Source organism: Callorhinus ursinus, unplaced genomic scaffold, assembly GCF_003265705.2.
Source record: "Callorhinus ursinus isolate GAN/ISIS: 27379988/994484 unplaced genomic scaffold, GSC_fseal_2.0 scaffold4, whole genome shotgun sequence".
Lineage (NCBI taxonomy): Eukaryota > Metazoa > Chordata > Mammalia > Carnivora > Otariidae > Callorhinus > Callorhinus ursinus.
The window spans coordinates 41,706,539-41,722,902 of NW_027397066.1; the positions used below are offsets into that span (position 1 = coordinate 41,706,539).

A 16,364-nucleotide genomic window follows, 5' to 3' on the forward strand; every position below is an offset into this window, starting at 1 on the left:
CGGGAATCCTGGAAAAGAAAGAGCACCTTTTTGGGTCTCAGTTTTCCCTGTCTGAAATGGGAGTAAAAAAAAAAAAAAGTACCAAATTCAAAAGATTATTGAAAGGACTGCATGAAACAAACCATGTAAAACTCTGCTAAGGGGCGCCTGGCTGGATCAGTTGGTTAAGCGGCTGCCTTCAGTTCAGGTCCGAGTCCCACATCGGGCTCCCTGCTCAGCGGGGAACCTGCTTCTCCTTCTGCCCACTGCTCTCCCTGCTTGTGCTCTCTCTCTCTGACAAATAAGTAAATAAAACTTAAAAAAAAAAAAAACTGTTAGGGTGCCTGGGTGGCTCAGTTGGTTGGGTAACTGCCTTCGGCTCAGGTCATGATCCTGGACTCCCAGGATCCAGTCCCGCATCGGGCTCCCTGCTCGGCAGAGAGTCTGCTTCTCCCTCTGACCCTCCCGCCTCTCATGTGCTCTCTCTCTCTCTCATTCTCTCTTTCAAATAAATAAATCTTAAAAAAAATAAACATCTAAAATCTTAAAAAAAAATGTTAAAAAATCATTTCCCTTCCCGATTCCTCAAATTGTGGTAACAGCGTCTATATGAAGACAAGGAAGTGTGACCGTTAATAATCCGTGTATGTGTCCTATGAGGCACCCAGATTTTCTCATCTTTTATAAATTACCATATATCACATGGTATGTGGGTCTTACTGGGTTTTTTGCCGTTTGACAACTTCCCCACTCATTTCACACACACACACACACGCACACGGATGTATATGCACACATGCTCCCCTTAGTCGCAGACAAAATTCTCCAAAATGAGGGCAAAAGATATTAATGTGATCAAAGTGTAGTTGTTATCCAGTCAGAACTGGATGAACTCAAGTACCAATAAAGGAAACACAGTATCCTCAATGATGTTGAAAAAAGTATAGATTGAGTAAGACTGTAGAGGGCTTTGATTTATTGCTGTTTTTTTAAGCCAGTAGTATGAAGTGGTAAAGGAGGAAATGATAGTAAGTGTGGCATTGGTGGGAAGCAAAACTCACTAATCTCATCTGGAGCTTCATTAGGAGAAGTATAGTATCCAAAAAGAGGTGAAGACCAAGACCCTGTTCTTCAGCTCTGGACATCACATTTTCAGAGGGACATGAGCAAACTAGGGCTCTGTCTATGGCTCCAAACTGGAGGCAACTGCAATGGTCAAGGGTGCAAAAGGCCTCTTTTCACAAACGGTTGAAAGAAATCATCCCATTTAATGGTATATGAAGCGACACTACAGTGCCCAGGACTTGCAGAGTAAATTAAGATGTATCTCAGTGTAATGGATCAGATTATCATCTGGAAATGTGGCTCAAGAGATTTTTCTACAGAAGTGACCACAGAAGCTTGGAAGTCCCAAATACAAGCAAGGTGATTTGGGGGGTGAACAGACTCAGGGACAAGGTGACAGATGTAATCATAACTAAGCTGAAAATGGGAAACCTATTTAGAATTCTGCATAAAGAGAGAATATGTTATCAAAAGGGAGATACTCAGCATAAAGACTAGAAAAGGACAAGTGAATTGGGAAGAATGAGTAAGCATATTTCCCAGAAAGAAAGGGGAAAATCATCGAACTCGGTTTGTCTGCTTTGATTGCCCTCTCGCCAAACAACCTTCTTATAATCTGGTTTCCCATGCAGATTCCTTCTCCCAGACTTCTGCTTCCAGGCCCACTGCAAACCGATCCCAGTCTGCTTCCGTTACAACCTTCACTGTGCTCAGAGCTTTCTTTCCCCTTCAATATTCCAGGAGATTAAGTATTTTCCCTATTTTTCTGGATAGTGAAACTGAAGTCTGGCTGTTCAGTGACAGAACCAGACATGGCTGGCTTTGCACCCCATCATAGTCACGTGCACAAGGCAGCAGTGAGTCTAGAAGCGAGTGCTACAAAGGAGTCAAGGAGGATGTGGACTGAGAAAAACAAGCTGCTATTTAGTGGTCTGGGAGGCTTTTTTTTTTTTTTTTTTATTACGTTATGTTAGTCACCATACATTACATCATTAGTTTGGGATGTAGTGATCCACGACTCATTGTTTGTGCATAACACCCAGTGCTCCACGCAGGACGCGCCCTCTTTAATACCCATCACCGGGCTAACCCCTCCCCCACCCCCTCTCCTCCAGAACCCTCAGTTTGTCTCTCGGAGTCCATCGTCTCTCATGGTTCGTCTCTCCCTCCAATTTCCCCCCTCATTTTTCCCTTCCTTCTCCTAATGTCCTCCCTGCTATTCCTTATGTTCCACAAATAAGTGAAAGCATATGATAATTGGCTTTCTCTGCTTGACTTATTTCACTTAGCATTTAGCAAAAAAGTGTCAGAAGACAACTGCACTAGATTAATAAGCCAGAAAATAATGAAGAAACAGAAGAAATCAAGCACAGAATACTTTGCCAAGAAATCTGGCTGCAAAAGAAAGATGTCATAGAGCTCTGCTTTCCTTCAGCTCCAATGTGATCTTCCCGTCACCCATGAAACACTGCAAAGTATGTCCATTCGGCGGAGAGCAAGAGGACAAACTGGTGAAGACCCTCCAACCACAGATGGACTCCAGAGACACAGCTTCTGTGTAAGATGTAGAAACTGAGACAGGCATCTTCCACTCATTTCTTCTGTAAATGGACCTTTTGGATCCAAACAAATGGGTTTCTCAGAGTCCATCTCTTTTGTACTTTCAGGATACATTTTTCATCTTGAAAGCCAGTGGGAAAAAATCAATTCAGTTTACAATGTTTTAAAAATCACTTTTCTGGAACACATTTATTTAGCTACCTGACAATTTAATAACAAGCTCTCGGAAATACAGCATGTGTTTATATGTGAAATGGTAAAATCAACTTTTTCTTTGTTTTAGCAATTAAGCTTTTTTCCTTTCCCAGAATGGTGTTTCCTTCTATTGATGTTCATAAGGTTTTAATATGATTTTACCTTGTACTGAGAAATTTTATATTTAAGATCTGAGGTTAGAATCATGGGATCACTCTTAGTCGATTTAAATACAAGAGAATCCTCAATCTTGAATTAAAATTTCTGTTTAATGTCTCAAAAGTATTAGAAACCTCTATCACAGAAAAATGTATACTTCAGTAGAATTTACAATAGGGGTTGGGAGAGTAGTACATAGTTTAAAGCATATTTCATAGTTTTAAATGGTGTTAGGAAAAGCACTCCAGCCATTTAAGAGAGCAGAGCATGATTTTTTTTTTATGATAAGCTATGTGATAAGGAATTTTCAAATACCAATGTTTTATTATGTTTAAGCTCCAGATCTTTTCTTACTGTTCATGGTGATACATCTGTTGGTATATGAAAATGAGACACACCAGAAATTCTGACTAGTGATAGGAAGCAGAAACGGAGAGCCACACTGTTAAGCTTTTGCCAAATTACAGTTGGCACATGGATAAAGTGTGATTTCGGCCAATGTTTTCAGTCCTTCTTACAACCACAGTTTGCTAACAACTGTCTGTATCTTTCCTTCTTTTTTCTCTCCCCATGTCTAGAGTTTGGGGAGAATGTAAATCATTTCATCTGAGGCTTTTTTCTCCCCTTTGGTCAACAGAAAACTCAAACATTTACATTTGAATTCATGGGGTTACCTGTCCTTTTTAACAATTTATTTCTGGCTTTGATATTTTTAAAAAGATACAGTCCTTTAGAAAGTAAAGTGTGTTGACCTTTCAAGAGTCCTATATTGAGCAACAAAAATTGATTTATGCTCTGTGATAGCATCGTTAGGTTACATCATGGAACTGCAATACAAATTAACCTTATCACCAAAACCTTTGTGCAATCCTACTTTTCTTGATTCACAATACGAATCTATTCTTGTTTTACCCCTTCTCATGGATAAGGAACTCTACATAGTAAACACACTTGTTATTAATGTGTATCTAGAACTGTGGAAAGAAAGAGAGAGAGAGGAAGGAAGGAAGGAAGTTGAGGGAGGGAGTGAGGAAGGGAAGGAGTTCATTCCCAAAGTTGAGTCTAAAAAAGAGGGTCATTGCTGACCCCTGAGGGCAGTGTGTCCCTACTCCTTGCCTACTCTTTCAACAGTTTACAAATGTCTTCGATACTTTCACTGAGATGCCAAGCTGGCTAGATTGGCCCACAGTTCAGAGAAACTCAAACCAACTTCCTCAGAGCCCGTGGTTACTGTCTGTCCTAGAGGTGGACATGCTTACCCATACTCATCTTGATTGGCAGGTTTTCTCTGCTTGCTGCTTCCACTAGATGTCTCCGGACTTCCATCACTGCCTCTTTGTGCTTGGTGCTCAGTAAGGCTTCCCACAGAGCTCTGGCAGCTGGGTCACTGCAATAAAACCACAAAGGAGCTTTAGAATAAATGTCTACTGGATAACGAGAAGAGTCAAAAGGAAAATAATTTCTTAAATATCCTTTCTGAACACTAATATAGACTCTCCTTCTGATAGGCCTTAAGTACTAAGATTAAATAAAGAATATCTAATCCACTTTACTCAGCACAAAATATTGAGAAATTAAGGAAATAATAAAATCAACACCCCCTTTTTTGGGGGGGGGAGGGTGGGAAGAAAAGCTACATTGTGTTATGAGAAGTGTGAGAAAAGTGTATGATAAATTGTTTTGAGATTTGCATTCAAAAATATTTCAGAGTATAATTCAACATTGCTAGAGTAACATATAAATGGTTTGTAAGCCCAAATTAAAAACATGTCTAAAAATGATTTATCAGTGATTATAAGCTTATATGTTTGAGATAGCATACTTGTCAGGGAAACACAAAGCAATCAGCAATGAGAATTCCTGTTTAAAAACTACTCAATAGACTTCCTAATGAATGGGTTTTGTACTGAATGAAAGTCAGGAATTAGGCTAAGTGACCGTGGCCTTAAGTAGCCCACTTTGGGCCTTAGGTTGTAAGGATGGCACTTCTGAAGCCTTTACAATTAACCGTTGATCCAGCACGAAGCACTGCATTATGCAGGGTCTCATCTGGGCTCACTTTTCCAACAGCCCTCTGTCTCACCCACCATGCCATGTCCAAATTATAAATGAGTACAGTGTTCTTTCCGGAAGATCTCTGCATGTAGCCAAGTATACACATTTGTAGTAACGCTTTAAAAACGGAGTATAAAAAAACAAAGCTGACGTCTGTCCCTTTCTAAGGACATTTTCCCTCCACTTAAAGCCCCACTAACACCTCCTACCATCCAGTGAGCAACAGTTTGAAAATGAATGCATTTTTTAGAGTTTAGTTTTAAAAGTTATATCTAATATGACATTAATTTAACTTGAAAGTTATACCTAATAAGGTGTATCATTCAAGTTTGAATTTCATTTAGAATAATGGAATGATGTGTTGCAGCACTGAGTTTAATATCTGGCACACAATAATCTTTCATTTAGTAGTACTGTTTTTATTACCATCTATTTTTTTCTGAGTGAACTGACATCACTGCTCAACATATTCTACTTGTTTTGCTCTGATCAAAACTGTCATCATTATAACTCAGCATCCAATATTCTAAGTTTAATTTGAATGAGCTGGTAATCTATATGCCAAGTGCTCATCTCAGTGGTTGCAACATAGATCAGAATGAGGCACACGCTCTCAATGACTTAGAGTCTGAAAGAAGAGGCTGAAAAATTCCGCCCCCCCCCAAAATGTGATAAGAAGCAGGTCCATGCTTGCATAGATTTTTCTGGTAGCACAGAGCAAGGGCTCTAATCCTGGACTCAAAGAATGATTTCCACTGGAAATGATGAGCAAGTACAGAGATCTGTAAGTTCTGAGGGCAGCCACGGCAAGAAGTTGTAACTCAGCCTGGGAAGGAAAGTGATCAAGTCTTCAAGGATATAGAAATCTCCATCAGTAAACAAGAAAACAAGAGGGAGAAGGACATTTCAGACATTTCATTTCAGTACAAAGTCCCACATACATGGCACTGAAGAGTCCTGTTTTGCTCCATGCCTGGATGCAAGGGAGGGGCAGCAGAAGGAAGGGTAAGAGTGGAGGAAGGAGCTACTCTACATATGGCCCTGCGCTCCCTGCCAAGGCTTATCCTTCCGTAGGTGACAGGAAGCCAAGGAGTATGCAATGATTTCACATTCTAAAAAGAGCAGCATAGCTTAGCAGTAATGAAAATGGTCTTTATTATCATTCAAAACTAGGTCTATATTCTATGGGGCTTTGGGAAAGCTACAGTGTCCCCAAAACTCCAACGGCAATAGAGAACCACTAAAGTATTCTGAGCAGGGGAGGTATACTCCCAGGTTCCCCAATTTATGGTCCACAATTGTTCCCTACCTTTTGTTCTCCAAAGCACCTCTCCCCAAGCCACACGGATTTCTCACATATTCTCAACTCAACACACAACTTCTAGAGTAGAACTTCACTGCCCTCCTCTTTTCTATGACAGTATGCATTTTGCTAATACAGAATGTCTCCAAAATCGCAGTAGGCTATGTAATACTGTGATTGGCCCATCAGATTAGTGCAGTGGTTAAAATGTGGGCTTTGGGGTCAGATAAAATCTGGGTTCAAACTCTGACCATTCTCCCCTTCACCCCTAGCAACTACACAGCCTCTCTGACCTTCCTCAGGCACTCCAAGCACAGGGACCTCTTCTCCTTTGCCAGGAATGTTCTTCCTCTACAAATATCCCTCTCTCTCTTCCAGTGTCTGCCGAAACGTTGCCTTATCAGAGAGGTTGCCCCTTACTATCCCATATAAAGAAGTAACGACAGCCCATCCGGGCACCTTACCCTGGCACTCCTCCCCCTTCCTGGGCCTTACTGTTCTACATAATCTTTATTATCATCTGACTGAGCATATGCTTCCATGTTTATCTGTTTGTTGTCTATCTCCCTCCCAGAAGGTAAGGTCCTTCTTGGAAAGTAGGTCCTTGTTTTACTCATTGCTAAGTCCCCACTCCCTAGAATGGTGCCAGGCTCCATGGTAGGTATACTCAATAAATACTGAATAAGTGAATGCATAACGCTTGCTAATTGTATAACCGTGTGCATGTAACTGTTTCCCTCCATTTTCTCATCCTGTGAGAGGGTTAAATATGATAATGCACATAAAGCACTTTCCTGATTCACAATTATTGTTATGGTTGTTGACTACTGCTATGATATTGTCAATGTGATCAAGGGTTTGTAATATATTCAGCTACTTCACTTAATGACACTGAGTATTTTTTTCATACAATCCTGATTTGTTCATATGTATTAAAGTCACATGGGCTTACAGGATCTGGCTGTTTTCTATTGAAACATTTTATAAGAAATACATAAGGTTTCCATGATCTCTAACACTGATGCAGACTCAGGTCATGTTTCCTTGAAAATTATTTTGCTGATATAAACAATTCTGATTGTCTGGATATGTGTGACAGTTTCTAATGTTTCTTCCTGAACAAAACAGTTTCCTAAACACACCAAACCGACCCCACATCATACATGGTCATTTTAAGTTTACCAAGTTAACATGCATGAACAAATTCTGGCTCTCTGAATGACTGGCACTAAAGGGGATCAAATTGTACTTACTGGCAGCTCTGCTGTGTCCTGCACCCACTTCTTCTCCAAGTCACTCTGTTACTGCTGCGTCGTAGTTTACACACTTACTCTTATGTCAGCATCTGAGTTGAGTGTGGGAGTTAATCACGGCCTTTCTTTAATATGCTCATAAAAATTGATCCAATAGACATTTCACACTATTGAAGTTTCATATGAAATCAACTCCTGATGTCAAATTTTATAAGTCAAGAGAAGTTAATTAAAATCCACACTATAATCTTAACAGTGTATTTCGTGCAATTCTTTATTCTTTCCAACTGTGCAAATGTTCTATTTTCCTAATGATGGAATAAGCAATACACAGAGTGCTATCACAACAAGTATAATAGACTAGTGGTAGGCAGTACTGTAGAAGCATGCATTCTGGAACCAAACAATAAAGGGTCTGGTTCTACTCGTTAGCCCAGGAGAGTTACTTAATCTCTCTGCACATGTTTCCTCCTCCATTAACTTGGGGATGATAATAGTACCTAGTCAGTGGATTATTATGAGAATTGAAGGTGTTAATATATCTAGAGCACCTAGAACAATGCCTGACACATACTAAGTGTTCAATAAACATAGCAGTAGCAATAGCAGTGGTAGTTATAAGAAAAAAACCAAAGGTCAGAATTTTCTCATAAGATATAGAAGAAAGCCTGCTTTGGAAGTACATATACATATATGTATATGTATGGATAAATACTGCCAGTAGCTTCATTTTCTAATATGAATAGTTCAGCAATACATAATACAGAATTCATGATACACACTGAAATACTGAAAACTCCAACTCAAGCAATCCTCCTGTATATGACATGCTGATGTAAAGAATTTTGATTTTCAGGAATAAAATAAGAAACTTTTCTATAGATTACCTCAAGACTTACAGCTATAGGAAGCAAAAATTTTTAAAACAAATAATCCAGTTAAAAAATAGGCAGAAACACGAATAGATGTCTTTCCAAAGAAGACATGTGGATGGCCAACAGACACATGAAAAGAGGCTCAACATCACTCATCATCGGGGAAATACAAATCAAAACTCTGATCAGATACCACTTTACACCTGTCAGAATGGCTAAAATTAAGGAAGGTTTTTAATCAATGACTTCTATGCCAGCTTCTTGTCTCATTAATTATACTGAAATTCTGCAAACTACACACAACAGGATATTTTAAAACTAGAATTGTTACTTTTATGAAGAGTTCAGATTCCATAAATATTTCCAGACTGACATAAAGTGGATGTATGACGTTTGGGGTAGAGGTGAACATTAGAGATGGAGGTAAATTAATCATCTTTACATCTTCAGTAGGACACTACCTCACCCAACGCAAACACATGAAAATCTATTTTTCATTTTTGAAGGCACCTAGAGAAAATTTTATAATATTCCTCAGAAAAACACTACAGCTTCAAACAAATCAAACTGCTATTGGATCCTACTCATACCTAATCTAAACCCTTTATGCTCAACTATAAACTTACCTCCTCTTGCTTAGTCTTTTGCCTTAAATTCAGGAACAGCTGGGCAACATCATTTTAATCAGACCCACCCCAAAACAGCTTGTTTCTTTATTTCATGGCTAACTTAAGACAGAGTTTTGAAAGGTAAATAAAATATAATATTTAAAAATACTTTTAAATACCACCACTACCTTCTCTTTTAGAAGCATTTAGGAATCTCACAACAATTTCTTATGTCTCATTTGATCCTCACATCATGAGCTAAGCCATGATCGCTGCCCCAATTTAAAGAGCCTCAGAGAAGCCAAATGACTTACTTAAGTACACTCAACCTGTAAGTGGCAAAACCAGGACTCACCCCCAGACAACTGGCTTCTGAGCTCACTTATCTTTGTACTAAACCTTGCCATGCCTGTATTATGCAAATCATCAAAGAGAATCGATTGCATAGAATGTCAGTAATTTTAAAGTCTTCATGTCGGTTTTCTTTTCTAATCCTTAATATATCTTCTATTCTCCTTTTAAGTTTATATGTGGGCCTCACATAAGATAGAATGGAATAGAGTGAAGAGTGAAGTAGATCCATATTACCTCATGAAGCAAGAAAAGTTTGCTATCAGAATTTGGCACGCTTTGTTTTAAACAATATCACAGGAGGAAGGAGAAGATGGTGGAGGAGTAGGGGACCCTACTTTCATCTGATCCCTAGAATTCTGCTAGAGAGCTATTAAACCTGTGAACTCAACGAGAGACCTAAGACAAGAATTACTGCAATTCTACAAATAGAAAATTGACCCCTTTTGGCAAGGTAGGAGGTACAGAGAAGTGACTCCAAGGCGATATATGGGAAGATAAATCGCAGTAGGAGGAAGCCTCCCTAAGCAAGCTACCAGAAAGTGATAGAGCAGCAGAGCGCAAATGCAGAACTTTTAGAAATCTGCTCTGGTGAGGGACGTCTCTGCCTGAAAGACTCAGGTGGCGAAGCGGGGCAGAATGCTAGGTGGGACAGTGTAGTCTCAGGATCCCCAGGGTTACAGAAAGAACAGGATGCCTGAGCATGGCAGAGTTCGCAGGCATCAGAGCAGGGAAGCTGGCTGCCATCAGCGAGCCCAGGAGTGGGCTCTCAGTTTGGTGTTGCCATCAACAGTCGGGCTACCACTCTCCGAGCCCAGCAAGTGGCAAAACGAGGTGAGACCCTCCTTCCTTCCCCCAGGAGAAGCAGCATGGGTGCGAGGTGCAGGAGGCTGCAAAGTTTGCAGACTCCAAACAGGGTCAGGTGCCCGAGATAAAAACACTTGGTCACGGGCTGGGTGAACATAGTGCAGGGAGACAGAAGTGATTGACTGCTTTTCCCTGAGGGCACACTGAGGAGTGGGGCCAAGATTTTTCAGTTCTGGGGCTGGAGATGGGGGATGGGGCCATTTTTATTTTTATACTCTAAAGGAGCACAGAAAGCCTTCAGGAAACAAAAGCCACATAGAGCAATCTGGAGCCGCTTAAGTAGTCTGACCCCCGGCAAGGGCGGTGCAGTTCTGCCTGGGGCAAAGAAACCTGAGATTCAGTGCACCAGGCCCCTCCTCCAGAAGATCAGCAGGAACATCCAGCTGGCTAAGACAAAGTTTACCAATCAATGAGAACTACAAAATTCCAGCACTAGGGGAAAAAAGAATATAGAATTCAGGGTTTCTTCTCATGATTCTTTAGTCTTTCAATTTTAATTTTTTTTCTTATTCTTTTTCAACTAACTTATTTTACCAACTCTTTTCTTTCTTTTTTTTTTAAGATTTTATTTATTTGACAGAGAGAGAGAGATCACAAGTAGGCAGATAGGCAGAGGGAGAGGGAGAAGCAGGCTCCCCACTGAACAAGGAGCTAGATGCGGGGCTTGATCCCAGGATGCTGGGTTCGTGACCAGAGCCGAAGGCAGACACTTAACCAACTGAGCCACCTAGGCACCCCACCAACTCTTTTCTTAAGTCTTTTTTAATTGTCATTTTTGAAATTACACTCTATTCTTTAATTGTATTTAATTTCATTTTTGTATATGTACAAGTTTTTCTTTCTTTATAATTTTGGTATGTAGTTTCTTCTAACAAACAGGACAAAATACACCCAGAATAGAGTGTATTGCTCTACTCTATTCATCTGTCTGATTATATTCTTTCTTTTTTTCTAAGTCCTTTTTAATTTTCATTTTTACAGTTACATTCTATCCTTTCATTTTATCTAATTATGTGTGTGTGTGTGTGTGTGTATGAGTTTTTCTTTCTTTACAATTTTGGGATCTTTTCTAACAGACCAAAATACACTCAGGATCTAGTGTATCTAGTGTATTGCTTTGTTCTGTTCACCTGTCAGATTATGTTCTCTCTTTTTTTTTTTCTTCTCAGTTTCTGGTCTCTTCTGATGTGTTTAGTGTATAATTCTCTGGGGTCATTGTTGCTATTTAGTATTTTCTTCTCTCGTTCATCTATTCTTCCCTGGACAGAATGACAAGATGGAAAAACTCCCCTCAAAAAAGAGAACAAGAGGCACTGCTGACTGCCAGAGACCTAACTGGTATGAATAAAAGATGATGGAACCAGGATTCAGATTAATGATTATAAATATACTAGCTGGGTTTGAAAAAAGCTTAGAAGACACTAGAGAACCCCTTTCTGGAGAAATAAAAGAACTAAAATCTAATCAGGTCAAAATCAAAAAGGCTTTTAATGAGATGCAATAAAAAATGGAGGCTCTAACTGCTAGGATAAATGAGGCAGAAGAGAGAATTAGTGATACAGATGACAAAACAATGGAGAATAAAGGAGCTGAGAATGACAGAGATAACTCCTGATCTCAAGGGGAGAATCCGAGAGGTAAGTGATACCATAAAGTGAAACAATATTAGAATTGCAGTCCAAGAAGAAGAGGAAAGAGAGAGAGAGTGGGGGGAAAGGTATATTGGAGCAAAATATAGCTGACAACTTCTTTAATCTGGATAAGGAAGCAGGCATTCAAATCCAGGATGCACAGAGAACCCCTCTCAAAATCAATAAAAATAGGTCAACACCTCAACATACAATAGTGAAGGTTGCAAATTTCAGAGACAAAGAGCAAATCCTGAAAGCAGCTCAGGACAAGAGGTACTTAACCTGCAATGGTAGAAACATAAGACTGGCGGCACACCTATCCACAGAGACCTGGGAGGCCAGAAAGGACTGCCATGATATATTAGGGTGCTAAATGAGGAAAAATATGCACCCAAGAATACTTTACCCGGCAAGGCTGTCATTCAGAATAGAAGGAGAGATAAAGAGCTTCCAGGACAAACAGAAACTAAAAGAATTTGTGATCACTAAAGCAGTCCTGTAAGAAATATTAAAGGGGATGCTGCAAGCGAAGAGAGAGCCCAAAAGTAACACAGACCAGAAAGGAACAGAGAGAATATACAGAAACAGTGACTTTACAGGTAATAAAATGACACTAAATTCATATCTTTCAATAGTTACTCTTAATATAAATGGGCTAAATGCCCTAATTAAATGACACAGGGTATCAGATTGGATAAAAAAAGCAAGGCCCATCCATATGCTGTCTGCAAGAGACTCATTTTAGACCCAAAGACACCTCCAGATTGAAAGTGAAGGGGTGGAAAACCATTTATCATGCTAATGGACATCAAAAGAAAGCTGGAGTGGCAATCCTTATAACATCTAAATTAGATTGTACACCAAAGACTGTAATAAGAGATGAGGAAGGACACTTTATCATAATTAAAGGGTCTATCCAACAAGAATATATAACAGTTGTAAATATTTATGCTCCTAACATGGGAGCAGCCAATTATATAAACCAATTAATAACAGAACTAAAGAAACACACTGATAATAACACACGAATAGTAGGGGACTTTGACACCCTACTCACAGCAATGGACAGATCATCTAAGCAGAAGATCAACAAGGAAACAAGGGCTTTGAATGAAAAACCAGACCAGATGGACTTCAAAGGCATATTCAGAGCATCCCATCCTAAAGCAACAGAATACACATTCTTCTCAAATGCACATGAAACATTGCCAGAACAGATCACATACTGGGTCAGAAATCAGGTCTCAACCAGTACCAAAATATTAGGATCATTCGATGCATATTTTCAGACCACAATGCTTTGAAACTTGAACTCAATCACAAGAAGAAATGTGGAAAGAACTCAAATACATGGAGGTTAAGGAACAACCTACTAAAGAATGAATGGGTCAACCAGGAAATAAAAGAAGAATTTAAAAAATTCTTGGAAATGGGGGTGCCTGGGTGGCTCAAATGGTTAAGTGCCTGCCTTTGGCTCAGGTTAGGATCCCAGGGTCCTGGGATCAAGCCCCACATTGGGCTCCCTGCTCAGTGGGGAGCCTGCTTCTCCCTCTCCTCCGGCTCCCACTGCTTGTGCTCTCTTGTGCTCTCTGTCAAACAAATAAAATCTTTAAAAATAATTTTTGGAAACAAATGAAAATGAAAACACAACTGTTCAAACCTTTGGGAGGCAGCAAAGGCAGTCCTAAGAGGGAAGTATATAGCAATGCAAGCCTTTCTCAAGAAACAAGAAAGGTTTCAAATACACAACCTAACCTTACACCATAAGAAGCTGGAGAAAGAACAGCAAATAAAGCCTAAACCCAGCAGGAGAAGAGAAATAATAAAGATCAGAGCAGAAATCAATGAAATAGAAAGCAAAAGAACAGTAGAATAGATCAACGAAACTAGGAGCTGGTACTTTGTAAGAATTAATAAGACCGATAAACCCCTGGCAAGACTTATCAAAAAGAAAAGAGAAAGGACCCAAATAAATAAAATCATTAATGAAAGAGGAAATATCACAAACAACAGCAAAGAAATACAATTATAAGAACACATTATGAGCAACTACATGCCAAGAAATTAGGCAGTCGGTAAGAGATGGATGCATTCCTAGAAATGTAAAAGCTACCAAAACTAAAACAGGAAGAAACAAACCTGAACAGACCCATAACCAGCAAGGAAATTAAAGCACTAATCAAAAATCTCCCAACAAAAAATAGTCTAAGGCAGATGGCTTCCCAGGGGAATTCTACCAAACATTTAAAGATACCTATTCCTCTGAAGCTGTTTCAAAAAACAGAAATGGAAGGAAAACTTTCCAACTTTTCTATGAGACCAGCATCACCTGGATCCCAAAACCAGACAAAGACCCCACCAAAAAGGAAAATTACAGACCAATATCCCTGATGAACATGGATGTAAAAATTCTCACCAAGATACTAGCCAATAGGATCCAACAGTACAATAAAAGGATTATTCACCACAACCAAGTGGGATTTATTCCTGGGCTACAAGGTTGGTTCAACATCTGCAAATCAATCAATGTGATACACCACATTATTAAAAGAAAGGACAAGTACCATATGATACTCTCAATATATTTAGAAAAAGCATTTGACAAAGTACAGCAACCTTTCTTGAACAAAACTCTTTACGGTGTAGGGATGGAGGGAATATACCTCAATATCATAAAAGCCATATATGAAAACCCCACAGTGAATTTCATTCTCAATGGGGAAAAACTGAGAGCTTTTACCCTAAGGTCAGGAACATGGCAGGGATGTCCACTATCACCAGTGCCGTTCAACACAGTACTAGAAGTCCTAGCCTCAGCAATCAGACAACAAAAAGAAATAAAAGGCATCCGAATTGGCAAAGGAGAAGTCAAACTCTCACTCTTTGCCAGAAGACATGATACTCTATGTGGAAAACCCAAACACTTCACTAAAAAATTTCTAGATCTCATACAGGAATTCAGCAAAGGGGCAGGATATAAAATCAATGCACAGAAATCAGTTGCATCTCTGTACACTAATAATGAGACAGAAGAAAGAGAAATTAAGGAGTCGATCACATTTACAATTGCACCAAAAACCATAAGATACCTAGGAAAAAACATAACTAAAAAGGGAACGGATCTATACTCAGAAAACTATAGAATACTCATGAAAGAAATTGAGAAAGACACAAAGAAATGGAAAAACGTGCTCATGGATTGGAAGAACAAATATTGTTAAAATGTCTATTCTACCTACAGCAAGCTATATAGTCAATGCTGTCCCTATAAAAATACCATCAACTCTTTTCAGAGAGCTGGAACAAATAATCCTAAAATTTGTATGGAACCAGAAAAGGCCCTGAATAGCCAGAGGAATGTTGAAAAAGAAAACCAACGCTGGTGGCATCACAATTCCAGACTTCAAACTCTATTACAAAGCTATCATCATCAAGACAGTATGGTAGTGGCACAAAAACAGACACACAGATCAATGGAACAAAATAGAGAACCCAGAAATGGACTCTCTATGGTCAACCAGTCTTCGACAAAGCAGGAAAGAATATCCGATGGAAAAAAGACAGTCTCTTCCACAAATGGTGTTGGGAAAATTGGACAGCTACATGCAGAAGAATGAAACGACCATTTTTGTACATCATACACAAAAATAGACTCAAAATGGATGAAAGACCTAAATGTGAGACAGGAATCCATCAAAATCCTCGAGAACACAGGCAACAACCTCTGTGACATCAGCCACAGCAACTTCTTGCTAGATACATCTCCACAGGCAAGGGAAACAAAGGCAAAAATGAACTATTGGGACTTCATCGAGATAAAAAGCTTTTGTTCAGCAAAGGAAACAGTCGACAAAACCAAAAGACAACCAATAGAATGAGAGAAGATATTTGCGCATGTCTTATCAGATAAAGGGTTAGTATCCAAAATCTATAAAGAACTCCTCAAACTCAACACCCAAAGAACAAATAATCCAGTCAAGAAATGTGCAGAAGACATGAACAGACATTTCTGCAAAGAAGATATACAGATGGCTAACAGACACATGAAAAAGTTCTCAATGTCACTCAGCATTAGGGAAATACAAATCAAAACCACAATGAGATACCACCTCACACTGGTCAGATTGGCTAAAATTAACCACTCAGGAAACAACAGATGTTGTTGAGGATGCAGATGTGGTAGGAATGCAAACTGATGCAGCCACTCTGGAAAACAGCATGGAGGTTCCTCAAAAGGTTGAAAATAGAGCTACCCTATGACCCAGCAATTGCACCACTGACCCCAAAGATACAATTGTAGTGATTCCAAAGGGCACATGCACCCCAATGTTCACAGCAGCAATGTCCACAATAGCCAAAGTATGGGAAGAGCCCAGATGTCCTTCAACAAATGAATGGATAAAGAAGATGCGGGGTGTGTGTGTGTGTGTGTGTGTGTGTGTGTGTGTGTGTGTGTGTGTGTG

At 39.5% G+C, this 16,364-nt stretch overlaps 1 protein-coding gene across 2 annotated transcripts in view; it reads right to left on the reverse strand.

Annotated features, from left to right (window-relative positions):
• SCFD2 (sec1 family domain containing 2) overlaps nucleotides 1–16,364 on the reverse strand; it is a 456,513-nt gene that overhangs the window by 350,598 nt on the left and 89,551 nt on the right. For both annotated transcript variants that reach the window (XM_025887412.2, XM_073891668.1), the window contains exon 3: nucleotides 4,218–4,345. In XM_025887412.2, coding sequence (XP_025743197.1) covers nucleotides 4,218–4,345 — 128 coding nt within the window. The remainder of the gene's footprint in view (nucleotides 1–4,217; nucleotides 4,346–16,364) is intronic.